Genomic DNA, 16640 nt, shown 5'->3' on the forward strand with positions numbered 1-16640 from the left:
AACTGCAGAGAAAGGAAAACCCTTGAACTCATTCTATGAGGCCACCATCACCCTGACATCAAAACCAGACAAAGATGCCACCAAAAAAAGAAAATTACAGGCCAATGTCACTGATGAACATAGATGCAAAATCCTCAACTAAATACTAACAAACAGAATCCAACAACACGTCAAAAGGATCATACACCATGATCAAGTGGGCTTTATCCCAGGGAAGCAAGGATTCTTCAATACATGCAAATCAATAAATGTGATATACCATATTAACAAACTGAAAGATAAAAGTCATATGATCACCTTAACAGATGCAGAGGAAGATTTCAACAAAATTCAACACCCATGTGTGATAAAAAGTCTCCAGAAAGCAGGCATAGAAGGAACCTACCTCAACATAATAAAGGCCATATATGACAACCCCGGTCAGGAAGACCTCCTGGAGAAGGAAATGGTAACCCACTCCAGTACTCTTGCCTGGGAAATCCCATGGACGGAGGAGCCTGGTGGGCTGCAGTCCATGGGGTCGCAAAGAGTCGGACACGACTGAGTGAGTGAGTGAGCATTCAGTCTTACCTGGCCTTCCCAGGTGGCTCAGTGGTAAAGAATCCACCTGCCAGTGCTGGAGACATGGGTTTGATCCCCGGGTCGGAACGATCCCCTGGAGGAGGAAATGGCAACCCACTCCAGTATTCTTGCCTGGGAAATCCCACAGGCTATGGCCCATGGGGTCGCGAAGGGGCAGACACAAATGAGCACATGCACACACATGACAAACCCTCAGCAAATATTAATCTCAATGGTGAGAAGCTGAAAGCATTTCCTCTAAGATCTGAAAGGATATAAATTTTAACTAAAAATTTAAAAGCAACTGTCGACTAGCAAGAGCTTTTTAAGCAAGAAACATCCTTAGGAGTCCCTGGGACATGCCTCTGACTGAGAAAGCTCAAATCGAGGCTGGAAAAGGCCAATTTGTTGGGTGGAGTGGGGTTTCCAGCCATGGTGTGGTAGCCCAGATGACCTCTGTATTTCAACTAAAAGATTTTATGTTTCTGAAGTTAGTTATGGTGCCTGTGTTAAGAGGAGGAATGGAGGAAGAAATGAGATATCAAGATAACATAAACCTGACACTTATATTCTTGCTCATCTCTCAATCACTTCTTTCAAGTCTCCAGGGCATTACCAAGTTACTATATAACCTGTTGCTTCTACATCTCAAACCGACTCAGAGAGGGACTGAAGATTCTCATAAGATGTGCCTATAAAATTCAGTTGTTATGAAACTGTGCATTAAAAGAAACTCATGGAGGGGCTTCCCTGGCGGTTCAGTGGTAAAGAATCTGCCTGGCGATGCAGGAGACATGGGTTCTGTTCCTGGTCCAGGAGTATCCCACATGCCTGGAAGAACTAAGCCTATGGGCCAAAACTGTTGAGCCTGTGCTCAGGCCCCGGGAGCCACAACTACTGAGTCTACCTTACCCCAACTATGGAAGCCTGCTTGCCTAGAGCCCCAGGCTCGGCAGCAAGAGAAGCCACTGCAATTAAAAGCCTGTATGTGGAAACAAGATAAAAGCTGTGTACCAAGGAAGAATGAAACTAAGTAAATAAATAAATGAAGAAAATTATTTTTTAAAAAAAGAAAGCCATAGAGGCATTCATTAGATTTCTGAATGCAGGAAAATAAACTTACCAGCTATTATCTGAGTTGAGCCCATCTTTGCAGGCCATGATCTCTTGGTATCTCCAATTTTCTTGAAGAGACCTCTAGTCTTTCTCATTCTATTGTTTTCCTCTATTTCTTTGCATTGCTCACTTAAGAAGGCTTTCTTATCTCTCCTTCCTATTCTCTGGAACTCTGCATTCAGTTGGGTATATCTTTCCCTTTCTCTTTTGCCTTTTGCTTCTCTTTCTTTTTTTTTTTTTTTTTTTTACCTATTTGTAAGTCCTCCTCAGACAACCACTTTGCCTTCTTGCATTTCTTTTTCTTGGGGATAATTTTGGTCACCACCTTATGTACAATGCTATGAACTTCCATCCATAGTTCTTCAGGTACTTGTCTACCAGAACTAATCCCCTGAATCTGACAGAAGCAGAAGAGATTAAGAAGCAGTGGCAAGAATACACATTTCTAACAACAAAGCTAGTGGACGTGATGGAAATCCAGCTGACCTATTTCAAATTCTAAAAGATGATGCTGTTAAAGTGCTGCACTCAATATGCCAGCAAATTTGGAAAACTCAGCAGTGGCCACAGGATTGGAAAAGGTCAGTTTTCAGTCCAATCTCAAAAAAAGGCAATGCCAAATAATGTTCAAACTACTGTTTGAACTCATTGCACTCATTTCACATGTCAACAAGATTATGTTCAAAATCCTTTAAGCTAGGCCTCAGCAGTACGTGAACCAAGAACTTCCAGATGTACAAGCTGGGTTTAGAAAAGGCAGAGGAATCAGAGATTAAATTGCCAACATCTGAGAGATCACAGAAAGGGCAAGGGAATTCCAGAAAAAATCTACTCCTGCTTCATGGACTATGCTAAAGCCTTTGATTGCATGGATCACAACAAACAATGGAAAATTCTTAAAGAGATGAGAATATCAGACCACCTTATCTGCCTCCTGAGAAGCCTATATGCAGGATAAGAAGCAACGGTTAGAACTGGACATGGAACAACGAATTGGTTCAAAATTGGGAAAGGAGTATGTCAAGGCTGTATACTATACCCTGATTATCTAATTTATATGCAGAGCACATCATGAGAAATGCCGAGTTGGATGAAGCACAAGCTGGAATTCAGATTGCGGGAAAAAATATCAATAACCTCAGATATGCAGATGACAGCACCCTTATGACAGAAAGGGACAAGGAACTAAAGAGCCTCTTGATGAAAGTGAAAGAGGAGAGTGAAAACCTGGCTTAAAATTTAACATTCAAAAAACTAAGATCATGGCATCCGGTCCCATCACTTCATGACAAACAGATGTGGAAAAAATGGCAACAGTGACAAATTTTATTTTCTTGGGACTCCAAAATCTCTGTGGATGACCATGAATTTAAAAGACATTTGCTCCTTGGAAGAAAAGCTGTGACAAATCTAGACAGTGTATTAAAAATCAGAGACATCACGTTGCCAACAAAGATCCATTTAGTCAAAGCTATGGTTTTTCCAGTAGTCATGTATGAATGTTAAGAATTGGACTATAAGGAAGGCTGAGCACCAAGATGCTTTTGAACTGTGGTGCTGGAGAAGACTCTTGAGAATCCCTTGGACAGCAAGGAGATCAAACACAAAATCAACCCTGAATATTCATTGGAAGGACTCATGCTAAAGCTGAAGCTCCAAAACTTTGGCCACCTGATGCAAAGAGCTGACTCACTGGAAAAGACCCTGATGCTAAGAAAGATTGAGGGCGGGAGAAGGGAGCAACAGAGGAGGAGATGGTTGGATGGCTTCACCGACTCAATGGACATGAGTTTGAGCAAACTCCGGGAGACAGTGAAGGACAGGAAAGCCTGGCGTGCTGCAGTCCGTGGGATTGCAAAGAGTTGAACACGACTCAGTGACAGAACAACAGCAACAACAAATAAAGTCTGCTTTTGATTACGTGAAAGAACTGGGGGATGTCTTACTTAAGACATCTGCTTGTGTCAGATAATATGGAAACCAAATTCAAAGTAGAGAAAGATTTTCCTATGTGTTTAAAATAAACAGGAAGAAGGTAAAGATTACATTGATTAGGTTTATAACTCAACCAGTTTTATTATTTTAAGTTTTCAATGACCTGTTCAGACAGTGCAAATTGCACTTAAAGGTAAATATATGTGTTTATAACTAATTCTTTTATTTTAAAAATCCATATACTCTAAAAGAAATTATGTTTTCATATACCTAATGTGTACATATTGCTCACTTTTACATTTAAAACACAACTACTCTTATAATAGAAAAATATCTTGAAATTCTGATTATAGAAGATCAGAGTTATGGTTAAAAGAAATTAAATTTCTCTCGTTGTCTAGTGAAAGCAGTTGATTTAGCAAAGTAAAAGGAAATACCTCCCACTTGAAAAAAATGATGGAGCCATTGAAATGGAGATGGCTCATTCCCCAATGACCTCACCAGCATCTGCTTCAATTACCTTCTGAAAATGAAATAACCAAATTACTGTTCAGCTTTCCACTGTGCTAACAAAATTAACCTGAAATATCAAAATTCACCTGCTTTAAATTATACATTACACAATTTATAAACCAAAACCTCTTCACATGGTGAACCACACACACCAAGGTTGTCATAATCAACAGTAACATTCTCACATGCACAGGAAAAATTAATGGAAAGATGAACAACTTAGCTCAAAGCATCCACGACAGGAATTGAATTCAAATCATGCCACCTATTCAAAAGCAGGATCAATCCATTTTGAATCTAGTCTTCTTTGTACAACAGATGTACTCCTGGACATGTATGTATAAACTGTATTTAAATGCCATAGAGTGATTTAGAAATAGAATTAGGGTTCATGGTTTTTTTTCCCTAAGTATAGAAAAGAATATTTTAAGCATGAATAACTGGCCTCTAATTAACTGTTCCCTACCTTCCCAGGTTCATATTTTGGCTATCTAGTTTGTCAAGTATTCCGTAAGTACTTTGACAAATACTACTTTTAAATTTTGATGCAATCCATAGCCTTGTTTTCTGGTTCCTCTATATGCACATCACACTCTCAGTCCATACCTAAAGAAACCTTGTCTCAAAACTAGAAAGCTACATTTCTCATTTCAGTACCTGATGTACCCAACCTCGAAATCACCTTTACAGGTGCAAGTGAAATCAACTGCATCAACAGAACCATTAAGAAAAGCCCTCCTTCATGCTTGCCACCACCTTCTGCCTCAGCAGATGCTAGACCATGTCTTGCTCTGGGAAGAGATCCAGGAGGTTCCCCAGTTCAACTAGCATCTTCCTTTCTCTGGGACACTCTGATTCAGGCTCCGTGGTACTGACTCATCGGTCTGCTTTATTTGGTGCTGAGTCACAACTGCAAACCATAGGCCACCCTATGTCTTGCTCAGTCTCTTTAAATCTGGCCCATTATCCTTTTCAATACTGTTTACATTTACATGTGAGAAGCAAAAAGCTAAAACAAGTAGGCAGGCCCAGTGCATGTTCGCTGGTATAAGACAAAAATGGGTACAGAAAAAAAAAAAATGGACATTAACCATTTTGCTTATGCAAACTTTATTTAAAATGGTACATGAAGGAAGAGGGAAATAAAAATGCATCAACAGGGGCTTCCCTGGTGGCTCGGTGGTAAAGAATCTGCCTGCTAATGCAGGAGACAAGGGTTCGATCCCTGGTCTGGGAAGATCCCACATGCTGCAGAGCAACTAAGCCCATGAGCCACAACTACTGAGCCTGTGCTTTGGAGCCCAGGAGGCACAGCTACTAAGCTGAGGTGCTGAAACTACTGAAGCTCATGTGCTCTAGAGCCCAAGTCTGCAACAGGGGAAGCCACTGCAACTGGAGAGAAGCCTCTGCTCAATAGCTCAATATAGCTAGAGAAAGCTCATCCAGCAATGAAGACCCAGCACAGCCAAAAAAGAAATAATCACTTTTGAAAGTTTTTGAAAAAAATGTATGAACACGAACATGTCCAGGGGCACAAGCACCAGGTCACTGCCTCCACAACAAAAGTAAACGAGCTGGGAGACCTTCACCAACTGTGAGGGCCGCCAACTCTGAATCAAGAGAAGAAATCATAGGGGAATCCTTGATATACGCCCCAAATGCAGAGGAAGTTCGGGAGACTGCTGACTTTTTCATTGGTAGGTAGGGACTTGCAAACTTACCCTGAAAGCACAGAGATTTCCTAGCCTGTTCCAAAGTTCCTAGTAATTCCTTTACAGTGGAAAGCAGAAAATATCAGTTTTAATTATTGTATCATTTAGATCAGTGAGTCCTATTTATCTTTATATGGGTAACTGATAAGGTTCTATGAAATTCAATTCAACATAGTTTAATGAAGAATACAACATAATAATTAAGAACATAGTCTGTGAGGTCAGGCATACCAGGGCTGAGTCCCAGATCTGCTATCTCATCGTTAAGTGACCCTGGGTCAATTACATAACATCTGTGATACAGTTTAGCATCTTTGTAATTGGGATGGTAACAGAGCAATCATGAGACTAGATGCGTACACAGATCAGTCTCTGTTCCATAGTACATGTTGGTTATCCTTCACAGTGAATGACTGTAAAAATGAAAAAGAACTGACAATAAATAACACAAGCAAATAAGGCAGAGAAGATCAGAGAGCTACTGGGTGTATCCAAAGAGAATGGTGTTAAGGGCTCCAAGAGAAGGGATTAGGAAGCCTAGCAATGCCTTGGGTCAAGTGGCAAGGGAGGGCACATCTAGTTATGTGTGTGGGTGGTGGTGAAGGATTAAATGAAACAGGAAAGGCCTCAAGGAGATAATTAAAGATGGGGTTGCCAGAGTTATGAGTTTGTTGTCACTGTAAATAAAAAGTGGATCGTAAAGAGCAGTTCTTTGCACAATGAAACCAGAGGCTTGAGGAGGCAAAGAGTAAGAAATGTACAGAAAATCAAAATAGGAGATACAGACAGAAAGGTAGGAATGAGCCACTTTGTTCAGAACCTCAAATTCAAGAGAAGACTGGGGGTGGGGAAGCGACATATCTGAAGTGTGCCTCGCTGGGAGGGTATGTGGGAGGGTGTGCAACCAGCATCTGACTTAGGAGTTAGAGGGGGTGAAGGCTGTAGAAATTTTCAGATAGGAATTTGAGGGGGAAAGAAAGGAAAACTGCTACCAAAATCAATGACAGCTGGATTACAAGCATAAGTGATGAACTTCCTGAGCTGCGAGCACAAAGCATCCTCTAGTTCAGAGCTCAATTTTCTCTCATGCAAGAGCTGTTGTACCAACAGCAATTTGTTGTTGTTCGCTCACTCAGTCGGGTCTGACTCTTTGCGACCCTGTGGACCGCAGCATGCCAGGTTTCCCTGTCCATCACCAGTTCCCAGACCAACAGCAAGCAAAGGTTTCAAACGCATGCGACGAAAGTCTCTGGAGCCAGTAGTGAGAAGTTTAAGTTCAAATTAGGAGTCAGTTCAGCTGAAGTCTTTCTTGACTGTCAGCAACAACATTTACTTTAAATCATTTACTTTCCATGTGCTTTGGTCTCTGTGTATCTTGGAGTCCTTTCTTGGGTCTTTCACTGAGAGCCGTGACTAGGGCCCGGAGAAGTTGCAAGGGATAGATAAACTCCCCGAAGGGTATACAAAATTCATGCCTGTATAGTATATTTATTCTTGCTCTTTCTCAATCTTTCATTTATTCATGTATTCCTTACTTAGTATAAATTTATATTAAAATTCATTAGTGCTTATTTTTCAAGAGAGCTTATTCCAAAGACTTCATGCATTTTAATTCAATCAATCCTCTCAACAATCTTAAAAAACAGGTAACTGCTATTATTATTTTCATTTAAGAGAAAAGAAAACTATACAACCCCACAGCTAGTAGTCTTACAGAGAAGAAATAACCCAAGGAGGCCCCAAAGCAGAAGCTGCATAAGCTTAGTTTCATCAGGTAGTTTTGCTGAATTACAGTCTCCTTGGGTCTCACTCTAGGATCTGGGACACTCCAGATCAGCAAGGGAATTTCAGGTTAAACAGGGACAAGCTTGTCACTTATCCTTAAAATTGGTTAGACCCATTACACTGCACTGTGGGAAAGCACATTTATATCATCACAAGCATTTTACGTACTGCTCTCTTTGAAAGTGACAGTGAAAGTGAAAGTTGCTCAGTCGTGTCTGACTCTGCGACCTCATGGAATAGTCTATGGAGTTCTCCAGGCCAGAATACCGGAGTGGGTAGCCGTTCCCTTCTCCAGGGGATCCTCCCAACCCAGGGATCGAACCCAAGTCTCCCGCATTGCAGGCAGATTCTTTACCAGCTGAGCCACCAGGGAAGCCCAAATTGGTTAGAACGATAACACTGCACTGTGGGAAAGTGCATTTATATCATCACAAGCATTTTGTGTACAGCTGTCTTTGAACAATTGCTTAATGTGTGTTAGATCAAAGAAATTTGTTTTTCAGGGAGGAAAAGTAACTTCACTGCCAGTATACCAACCACTGAAGAATTTTCTAAATCAATGAGTCACTGTTCAATATGGTACAAAATAAAAAAAAAAAAAAATTTAAATTGAGATTCAATATAAACATCCTTATAAATATTTAAAACAAGATTTTCATGAAATAATATTTATTTTGACGACATACAACACACACTGATTATTTTCTATTCAGTCTAGCTCAGTCTTGACTGATCTTTTCTATTCCATTCCATTAAAATAATGCTGGTTCCTATCCACTAAACTGATTTCATGATGCCCAATAGGTTGGTAACCTACAGCTTAAAAAGCAGTATTCTTCAATTAAATCAAGTCATTCTGCCTGTTCTTTAAAAATGAAGTAAAGAACACGAGTCTGCTACTGGCTAAATGTTTATATGTCTTTTTTTTAATCTGTAAAAAAAAAAAGAAAAGCTAATGATTTCCTGAAAGCATTAGCAGATCAAACTCGACCATGGCTGTTTTTCCCAGTAATGAATGACAAGCAATATGTAAATATTCCCTTAAGAGCCACTTGCTCTGAATTCAAATCAAGAAAGTAGGAAACAGGAGCTTTAAACAACATTGAAGCTCACACAAGAGTTTAATTGGTAATTAGGAATATTTTCAAATAAAGCATATGCAGTTTTTTCACAGGAAATGATTTGAAAGGATTCTTAATTTTTTAAGGTTAGTAAAATTTTGAATACTGAAAAACGTACGGTGATAAAAAATTAAGACTCACAAACCTTTTATATCCTACATTAAAGAAGCGGTTTTAAATGAATATTCTCAGTCTGTTGATTGGTCAAAAAATACTTAACACTTCACTGACTCAATGGGCATGAGTCTGAGCAAGCTCTGGGAGATGGTGAAAGGCAGGGAAACCTGGCGTGCTACGGTCCACGGGGTTTCCAAGACGAACATGGCTGAGCAACTGAACAAGAACATATGTCAACCAAAATTTAAGAAGGCATAAGGAAGGAGGCATGAACTATTGCTGAGTCGCTCCCCTCCAGATGGTTCATCTAGCAGGAGAAAGACTGTCAATGTATAAACATAAATAGGAGCTAAGAACATCACACACGGGAGTGTTCTTGTGTAGGGCTATGGATACTACAGGCATGTGTCCCCAACAGCCCTCTGGGACGGTTCTTAGAAGCTGAAATCAGATACCGTTTCCAGTGAAGTCAAATAGAAAATTCTACTTCCACATCTACATATAACTTTTCCTACGTATCACAGTATGATGCTACAAATATGTTCTAATCCCCTCCCAGACAATGTAAAAATGAACACTTAATGCCATTTAAACGGAAACAGAATGAAGAAAAACAATCAGAGATACAGATGAAGCAGACTGGGATACAGGGTCCAGACCATCCATTTAAAGGCTCAGTGATTGGAGGCAAGTTATTTAACCTTCAAACTATGGCTTCATCATCTGCATTTCTATCTACTCATACAATCATAGTAAGATTGAAGTGAGGGAATGCACCTGAAAGCACTTTATAAAGCACCACAATGCTATTATTATTAACTTTTATTAGAATCAGTAGGCAGAGTAAAACTGAAAAGATATTAACCAAATATTCAGAAGGTTTAGAGTTAACACATAACAAGCACTGAAAATGGATCTGTTTGCTTTTCATACACCAGCTCAAGTAAAGCCTGCAATATGATAATATCTGAATCCAACAACTGGTAATAATAAGGTTTTCCCTCAAATCTGGGACATACTAAGGTTCTTCTCTAATAGCCCTTGGCCAGCAGGAAAAAACAACCTAGAGACTGTTAATTAAAGGAAGGGCAAGAGTTCACATCACACCACTCCACCCATGTGGTATACGCATTCTTAGCCCAGCTGTACCACAAAGAGACGGCTCTTTCCTAAGGTTCAAAGAGTGCTTCTCTGGGGCTGGAGCCGGGAGCACTCCCTGGGTCCTCAGCGGTGCTGCTGATCAACTAGCCAGACCCACCTAGGTGACGGTTTCCACTGGATCTTAGACTCTGAACTTGACCAAGAAGGCAAGCTAAGATTATCTGTACAAATGTAGCTCTGCATTCATTTCTATTATGGGCAACTACTCTTTTTAGACAAAGTGCAATTCTAGGGTATAAACTGGATCACTGTAATGCACCCACCTGACTTACACAGGTGGGGTATACAGACTGTATGTTTCATATCGCCCTGGTTGGTTAATACTCTGACATTAACTGTATTATGGATAGATAAAGTAGATCCTAGGTGGCGCTAGAGCCCATCTGCCAATGCAGGAGACACAAGAGACACGAATTCGATCCCTGGGTTTGGAAGATCCCCTAGAGGAGGGCATGGCAACCCACTCCAGTATTCTTCCCTGGATTAACCCCATGGACAGAGGAGCCTGGTGGGCTACAGTCCATGAGGTCGCCAGAGCTGGACTTGACCGAGCACACAGCACAGGGATGATAAGACAAGGATTATGGGACAGCTTCAAGTTATAAACAAGTTGTTTTCAGAAAAGGTCACTTATAATGCAGATCTTTAGAATCCATGATGTGTTTCTGCATATTAATTTACAGTGGCATAAATTAATGTTAAGCTGCCAGACTGCCCACAGAAATCTACTCAGCCCAGAATGTGCGTGGCAGCAGGTCAGGTGCCTGTGTTCTGTGGGGGCCATTCTGCCCCCAAGCTGCCACACAGCCCTGGGCAGCCCTGGTAAGGACAAAACTGGGCTCAAACGCTGCCTCCTCTGCCTGTTATGTAATCTCACTGAAGCTATTCAAACCCTTTTGAGTCTAAATTTCCACAGCAGTCAATCATATTTGGGGATGAACTACATGCACAAAGAGCACAAAAAGGAGCCTACACAAAAGTCACTGAAAGGACACTAAATTCTGCAGGGGCCAAATAATGTCAAAATGAGTGTGAAAGGAGGGAGCCCTGTGGCACGACTGGGAAGAGAAAAATACAAAATACCTGCCTTCTAACCGTGAGAGGAAGAAAGACGGAGCAGAAACCACAGGGAATAATGATCACCCTGGAGATAGTACAGAATGTATAATTTCCTTTAATAATGCAGTTTTTTGTTTGGTTTCAAGACTTATCAAGTATCACAGAGTTAACACCCATACATATAATATATGAATTGTATATATATAAAGCATTTGCAAAGGCATGGGAAAATGTCTCATGAGCCATGTGATCAGGAATAAAAAACTAGAACAAAACGCCAAAGATGCTGAGAAACCAAGTGCGCCAGAGCCAGGAGATCCTGAAAGCTCCTTAAGGCTCATCCAGGACAGATCCATCGAGCAGTGATGCTGACTCACGCTTCCATTTAGAGCTACACAGCACATTTCAAGATAAAGAAAAGGAAGGACTGGGTGATCCTCAAGTAACTAGCTTCAATCTTAAACTATTAAAAAGGGGTCTTTTTAATTTAACTTTGCTCTGATGTTAATTTCAGAAAGAAAGAGAACCATAAACAAAGGGGGTGGGTAAAGGATTATTGACTAAACACAATCAAACAATGTTTATGAAACCACAAGGTAAAATAGCATACCAATAAACAGAGGCTATTTAACTACTCAGAAGGGTAAAGGGGTGGGGGATGAGAGTTTGAAAGCAATTTTTAGGATTTCTGATACATATTGCAGTAGCAGGCAGAAATCAGGGCAGATCTTGCTTTTGCTCTCCTCTGCACACTAGTAAGTTGAGAAGGAAATGGCAACCCACTCCAGTATTCTTGCCTGGAAAATCCCATGGATGGAGGCACCTGGTAGGCTACAGTCCATGGGGTCACAAAGAGTCGGACATGACTGAGCGACTTCAATTTCTTTCACTAGTAGAGGTTTGTGTAAAGTGGTGTGGCCACATCACTGCGGCTGTACCCTTGGCTTGACTTTCTGACCTTCCCTAGAGATCTTGTTTGGAGCACCCGTAAATACATATGCTTGGAGCACACTGCCCTAGGTGGTCAGAAACTTGCTTTCAAGCAGATCCTGTTGGTAATTCCACTTTATGGAATTCTATGGTTTGTCAGAGGCAGTTGAAACGATTTATGACTCTGGCTGCCTCCTTTCTGATAATAAAGTTCTTCAGGTTTCTGTTTGTTTATTTGCTGTTTTAATTGACCATTTGGGGCTGCAACAGCATCATAATAGCTAAACTGCAGGTTGAAATAGTTTAAACTGTTCTCTCTTTCATTTCCTAATAACTCATCACAGTGATTTACTATTTAATAGTACCACTGACTTTTGGCCTTGTTCTGTTATTTCTATGGCCCTAGGATCACACCCCATTTTTGAATGTTTTTCTTTTTCACTGTTAGAATACTTTCCACAAGAGGTCAAGGCAGGCATGACAATTAACTTTTGCATTTCTGAGTTGAAAACTACTAGGCTGTTCTTCCAGAAGTTTCACCTTGCATTCTCAGTTTAAGGGGCTCCCCTCCCCCTGCATCTTAGGAAGAAAACACAGGTAACTCTGAGCAGGTTGTTCATGAACCACAGTAACCTTTACTGTTGATATCAGTTTGGACGCAGCCTGAGAAGGCGCTACAGCTTATGGAATCACTATTTAGAGCATCCGTTGGCAAAAGGAAAAAAAGAATCTTGACCTAAAGTCACATCTTATACAAAAATTAACTCAAGATGGATAGCCAACCTAAGTATGAAACGTAATACTATAAAATGTTTGGGAAAAAAATGAAAGAAAATCTTCAGGACCCAGGGCTGAGCAAACAGTTGTTAGACTTAATGCCAAAAGCACAATCCATAATAGGAAAACCTAGTAAATTGAATTATTAAAATTGACAACTTTTGCTTTGCAAAAGACTCTGTTAAGAAGCTGAAAAGAAAAGCCACACACTGAAAGAAAATACTGGCAAACTATCAAAGGACTAGTATCTAGAAAGTATAAAGAACTCAGAGCACTAAATAATAAGAAAACAATCCAGTTAGAATGTAGACAAAAAATAGGAAAAGACATTGTGATGAAGAAGATGGAGAGATGGCTAAAAAACACATGAAAAGACATTGTATCTTATTAGTCATTAAAGAAATGCAAATTAAAACCACAATGAGATATCACTACATACCTCTCAGAATGGTTCAAACAAAAAAAGTGAGAGTACCAAAAGATGAGAATCCTCATCCTGCTGATGAGGATGCCAAGAAACTGGATCATTTACACACTGCAGATAGGAAGGAATGGAAAATGGTATAGCCACTCTGAAAAAAGAGTATGGTAATTTCTTATAAAATTAAATGCACTTATCATTTGACTCAGTCACTCCACTGAGCGTTCATTTCAAATAAATTAAAACTGATACTCACAAAAAGAGGTTTTTTTACACAAATGATCCTAGCTTTATTTGTAATAGTTCCAAACTAGAAACAACCCAAATGTCCTTCAATGGGTGAATGGTTAAAAAACTGCAATACATCATGGAATACTACTCAGCAATAAAAAGGAAAAAATATTACATAATACAAGCAACATCTTGGGCAGATCTCAAGTGCTGTGATCTGAATGTTTGTGTATCCCCAAAATTCATATGTTAAAACCTAGTGCCCAGTGTGATGGTATTTATTAGGAGACAGAGGTCTTTTGGATGTGACTAGGTTATGAGGGCAGAACTCTCATGAATTGCTGCCCTTATATAAGAAGCCCGAGAAAGCTCCTTGCCTCTTTTACCACATGGAAATCACAGTGAGAAGACAGACATGATGGCTCCCTGGTCCTGGACTTCCAGCCTCCAGAATTGTGAGAAACAATTTTTGTTGTTTATAAGCCATTCAGTATGTGGTATTGTTGTTACAGCAGTCCAAATGGACTAAGATATCAAGGGGATTGAACTGAGTTTAAATAAAACAATCTCAGAAGGTTAGCGACTGTATGATTCCACTCATATAATATTTTTGAAATGACAAATTATAGAGGTGGAGAACAGCAGTGGTTGTCAGGAGGGATGGGCAGAAGGAAGAAGGTGAATCGGCTTCCAAAGGGTAGCACACGAAACCTTTTTGAAGGAACTGATCTGTATCTTGATTGTGATGGTGGCCGCACAAATTTACATGTAATAAAACTGAACAGGACTAAACACATGCATGCTCACCCATACACAAATGAATGCTTGTAAACCCTTGTGAAATCTGAATAAGGTTAGAAGACTGTATCAATGTCAATTTCCTAGTTGTGACAGTTATTATACAATAGTCACTTAAGGTGGGAAACTGGATGAAGGGTGGAAGACATCATTCTATTATTTTTTAGAGCTACATGTGAATCTAAAATTATCTCAAACATTTAAAAAATCACTATATTGTTGTGTTTATTCTAAGTGTCCTGCCTTTCTATGGTTCACCCATTAGATGGCTGATTTCTTTCTTCCCTAAACAACCTTGCTACTCTCTAGGGTCCTAACAGTGGAAAACAATTCACTAAAATTGGTAGTTTAATTCTTGCTTTCCGAAAATTCTTATTCATAGTTTAGTATTACTAAGTGAAACATGTCCCCTGGATATAAACCTATATTTGAATACTGACACTTACACTACATGAAATGGACAAAATACTTACTTTCTGAGTTACCTCATTAATAAATGGGAGTAAAACCTATTTCATAAGTCTATTGTGAAGCTAAATAAAATAATAAGTAAAGTACTTGGCACAGAGTAGATCCTTAAATGCTCATTCCCCTCATTCTCCCATTAACAATCTATCCAGACATAAACATATCAACAAAAAGTTTGGTTTTCAGTTCCCAAGACGTTTATTTGGAAAACAGGAGATGCATCTTCAACAAGCATGCTAGGAGTTGGGGATGCGGTGAGGCTGAATTGGTTCTTAAGAAATATTTCGGTTTAGGAGATTATAATCATCATTTTAAACCCAAGTTCTCACTCTGAGCTTGAAAACAGTCCAACCATCAAAATGGTTTATAAATGTTTTAGTGTACCTTTCATGTTATTATGAATAGTGACTGGCTGCCATATAGATGTTTAAATCTATCAATAATAACCAATCATACGGTAGATTGTTTCCATTCAGATACCAACACATGTGTATATGTTGGATGAGTTCAAGCTTTAAAAATGACAAGGACTACAGTGGTATAATTTCATCCATTCCATTTACCTACAAAAATACTTTTTAGTAATAGACACCCCACAAGGTTTTTAGTCATAGCTCAACTAATGAAGCTAAAGAGCAGTAGGAAATAAGTACTTAGAATTTAAAATGCAATGCAGTTTGCTAAACACAGGATTCTGAGCAGTCTGCAGTGTGATGCATACAGACAGCTAGACTCTGAGCAGCACTGGCCTGAGAGAACTGTCAAAGATAAAAATAGAAGAACCAAATGTTATTTCTCTAGTAAAAATAAGAAAAAGATGAAACAAAGTCCATCTAATTGCTCCTGGTTACGTGCCCTCTTTAGAAATAGTCACAAATCAAAAAAAAAAAGAAAAAAAAGCCAAATGTCCTTAATACTTAAGGACAAAGTCCCCTCAAACATTTTTCAATACTGGTATAAATTTGCCAAACAAATGCTTACCGAGCAAAATAACTTTGTTTCCGTTCCTTCTTCTCTTCCTTGGTATCCATAACATGCGATCAAAAGTGCAAAATATTTGGAAAATTCCTTTTTAATCAATGAGTCATAACCCTGGTAAAAAAAAACACAAAAAATAGAGTGACTGTAAATTAAGAAGTTCATAATGGCCAATGTGAAGAAAGAAGCAAAATAGAGCTACATGGCCCCAACAAATAGAAGCTAAACTTTAACCAGTGAGTAGAGTCACATGAGTCATATATGAAATACAAGTGCCCCTGGAGGAAGTGGGGGGGCAGGAAACTATAATTAGAATGGAGGTGTTAAAACATTTTAACAAAATGAAAAGTAGCTGGAAAAATAAATTGAAGTATTTTCCTCATAATTAACAATTATTTCAAAGTGTGCTAAAGTAAAAACTGCTGACTTTGGAAGATTTTAGGCTGGCTATGCAGAAGCTAATTTTTTAAAAAAATCTTTGAATTCATAATCACTATTTTCAAGCCATTAATGATGACTATGTCTCATCCACAATGATGAAAAAAATGGATCACTTGGGTGTTTTACAAGAATGTTCTTCCTTTAAAAATAAAAATAACATCAGCATTCTATCTTATTTTGGAAACATGTCAGCAAGTATCAATACATCTCACTCAAGCAAATGTGGAAATGAAAGCACAGAGCCTTGGGAAGCTATCCCTCAGAAAGGTTTTATCTGCTTGCCTCTTCCTCACTATCTCACCCATGCAGCTCTCACCTCTGCTTCCCAGGAGTAACCTGGTTTAAACCTATAATAAGAGGTGGTCTCCAGATCAGTCTTCTTTAAATACCATTCTCATCATGCCATGCCCCTGCTCAAAAATCCCCAAAGTCTACTTACTGCCTGGAGCACTAATCTAAATTTTCTGCATAGCATTCGCCTTTCCTAAAATCTTGCCTTTTCACCCTGAATGAGTC

At 39.4% G+C, this 16640-nt stretch overlaps 1 protein-coding gene across 5 annotated transcripts in view; it reads right to left on the reverse strand.

Moving 5' to 3' along the window:
• The window catches only part of NCOA7 (nuclear receptor coactivator 7), a 158692-nt gene that overhangs the window by 118454 nt on the left and 23598 nt on the right, over nucleotides 1-16640 (reverse strand). For 3 of the 5 annotated variants that reach the window (XM_065911661.1, XM_065911657.1, XM_065911658.1), the window contains exon 2: nucleotides 15687-15797. The exons of 1 other annotated variant lie outside the window; for it this stretch is intronic. In XM_065911661.1, coding sequence (XP_065767733.1) covers nucleotides 15687-15736 — 50 coding nt within the window. In that variant the 5' untranslated portion in view covers nucleotides 15737-15797. Of the gene's footprint in view, nucleotides 1-4049; nucleotides 4136-15686; nucleotides 15798-16640 lie in introns of those variants that run through there. One more of the 5 variants, XM_065911659.1, reaches the window with a different exon arrangement.

The sequence above is a fragment of the Muntiacus reevesi genome, chromosome 19 (assembly GCF_963930625.1).
Source record: "Muntiacus reevesi chromosome 19, mMunRee1.1, whole genome shotgun sequence".
Lineage (NCBI taxonomy): Eukaryota > Metazoa > Chordata > Mammalia > Artiodactyla > Cervidae > Muntiacus > Muntiacus reevesi.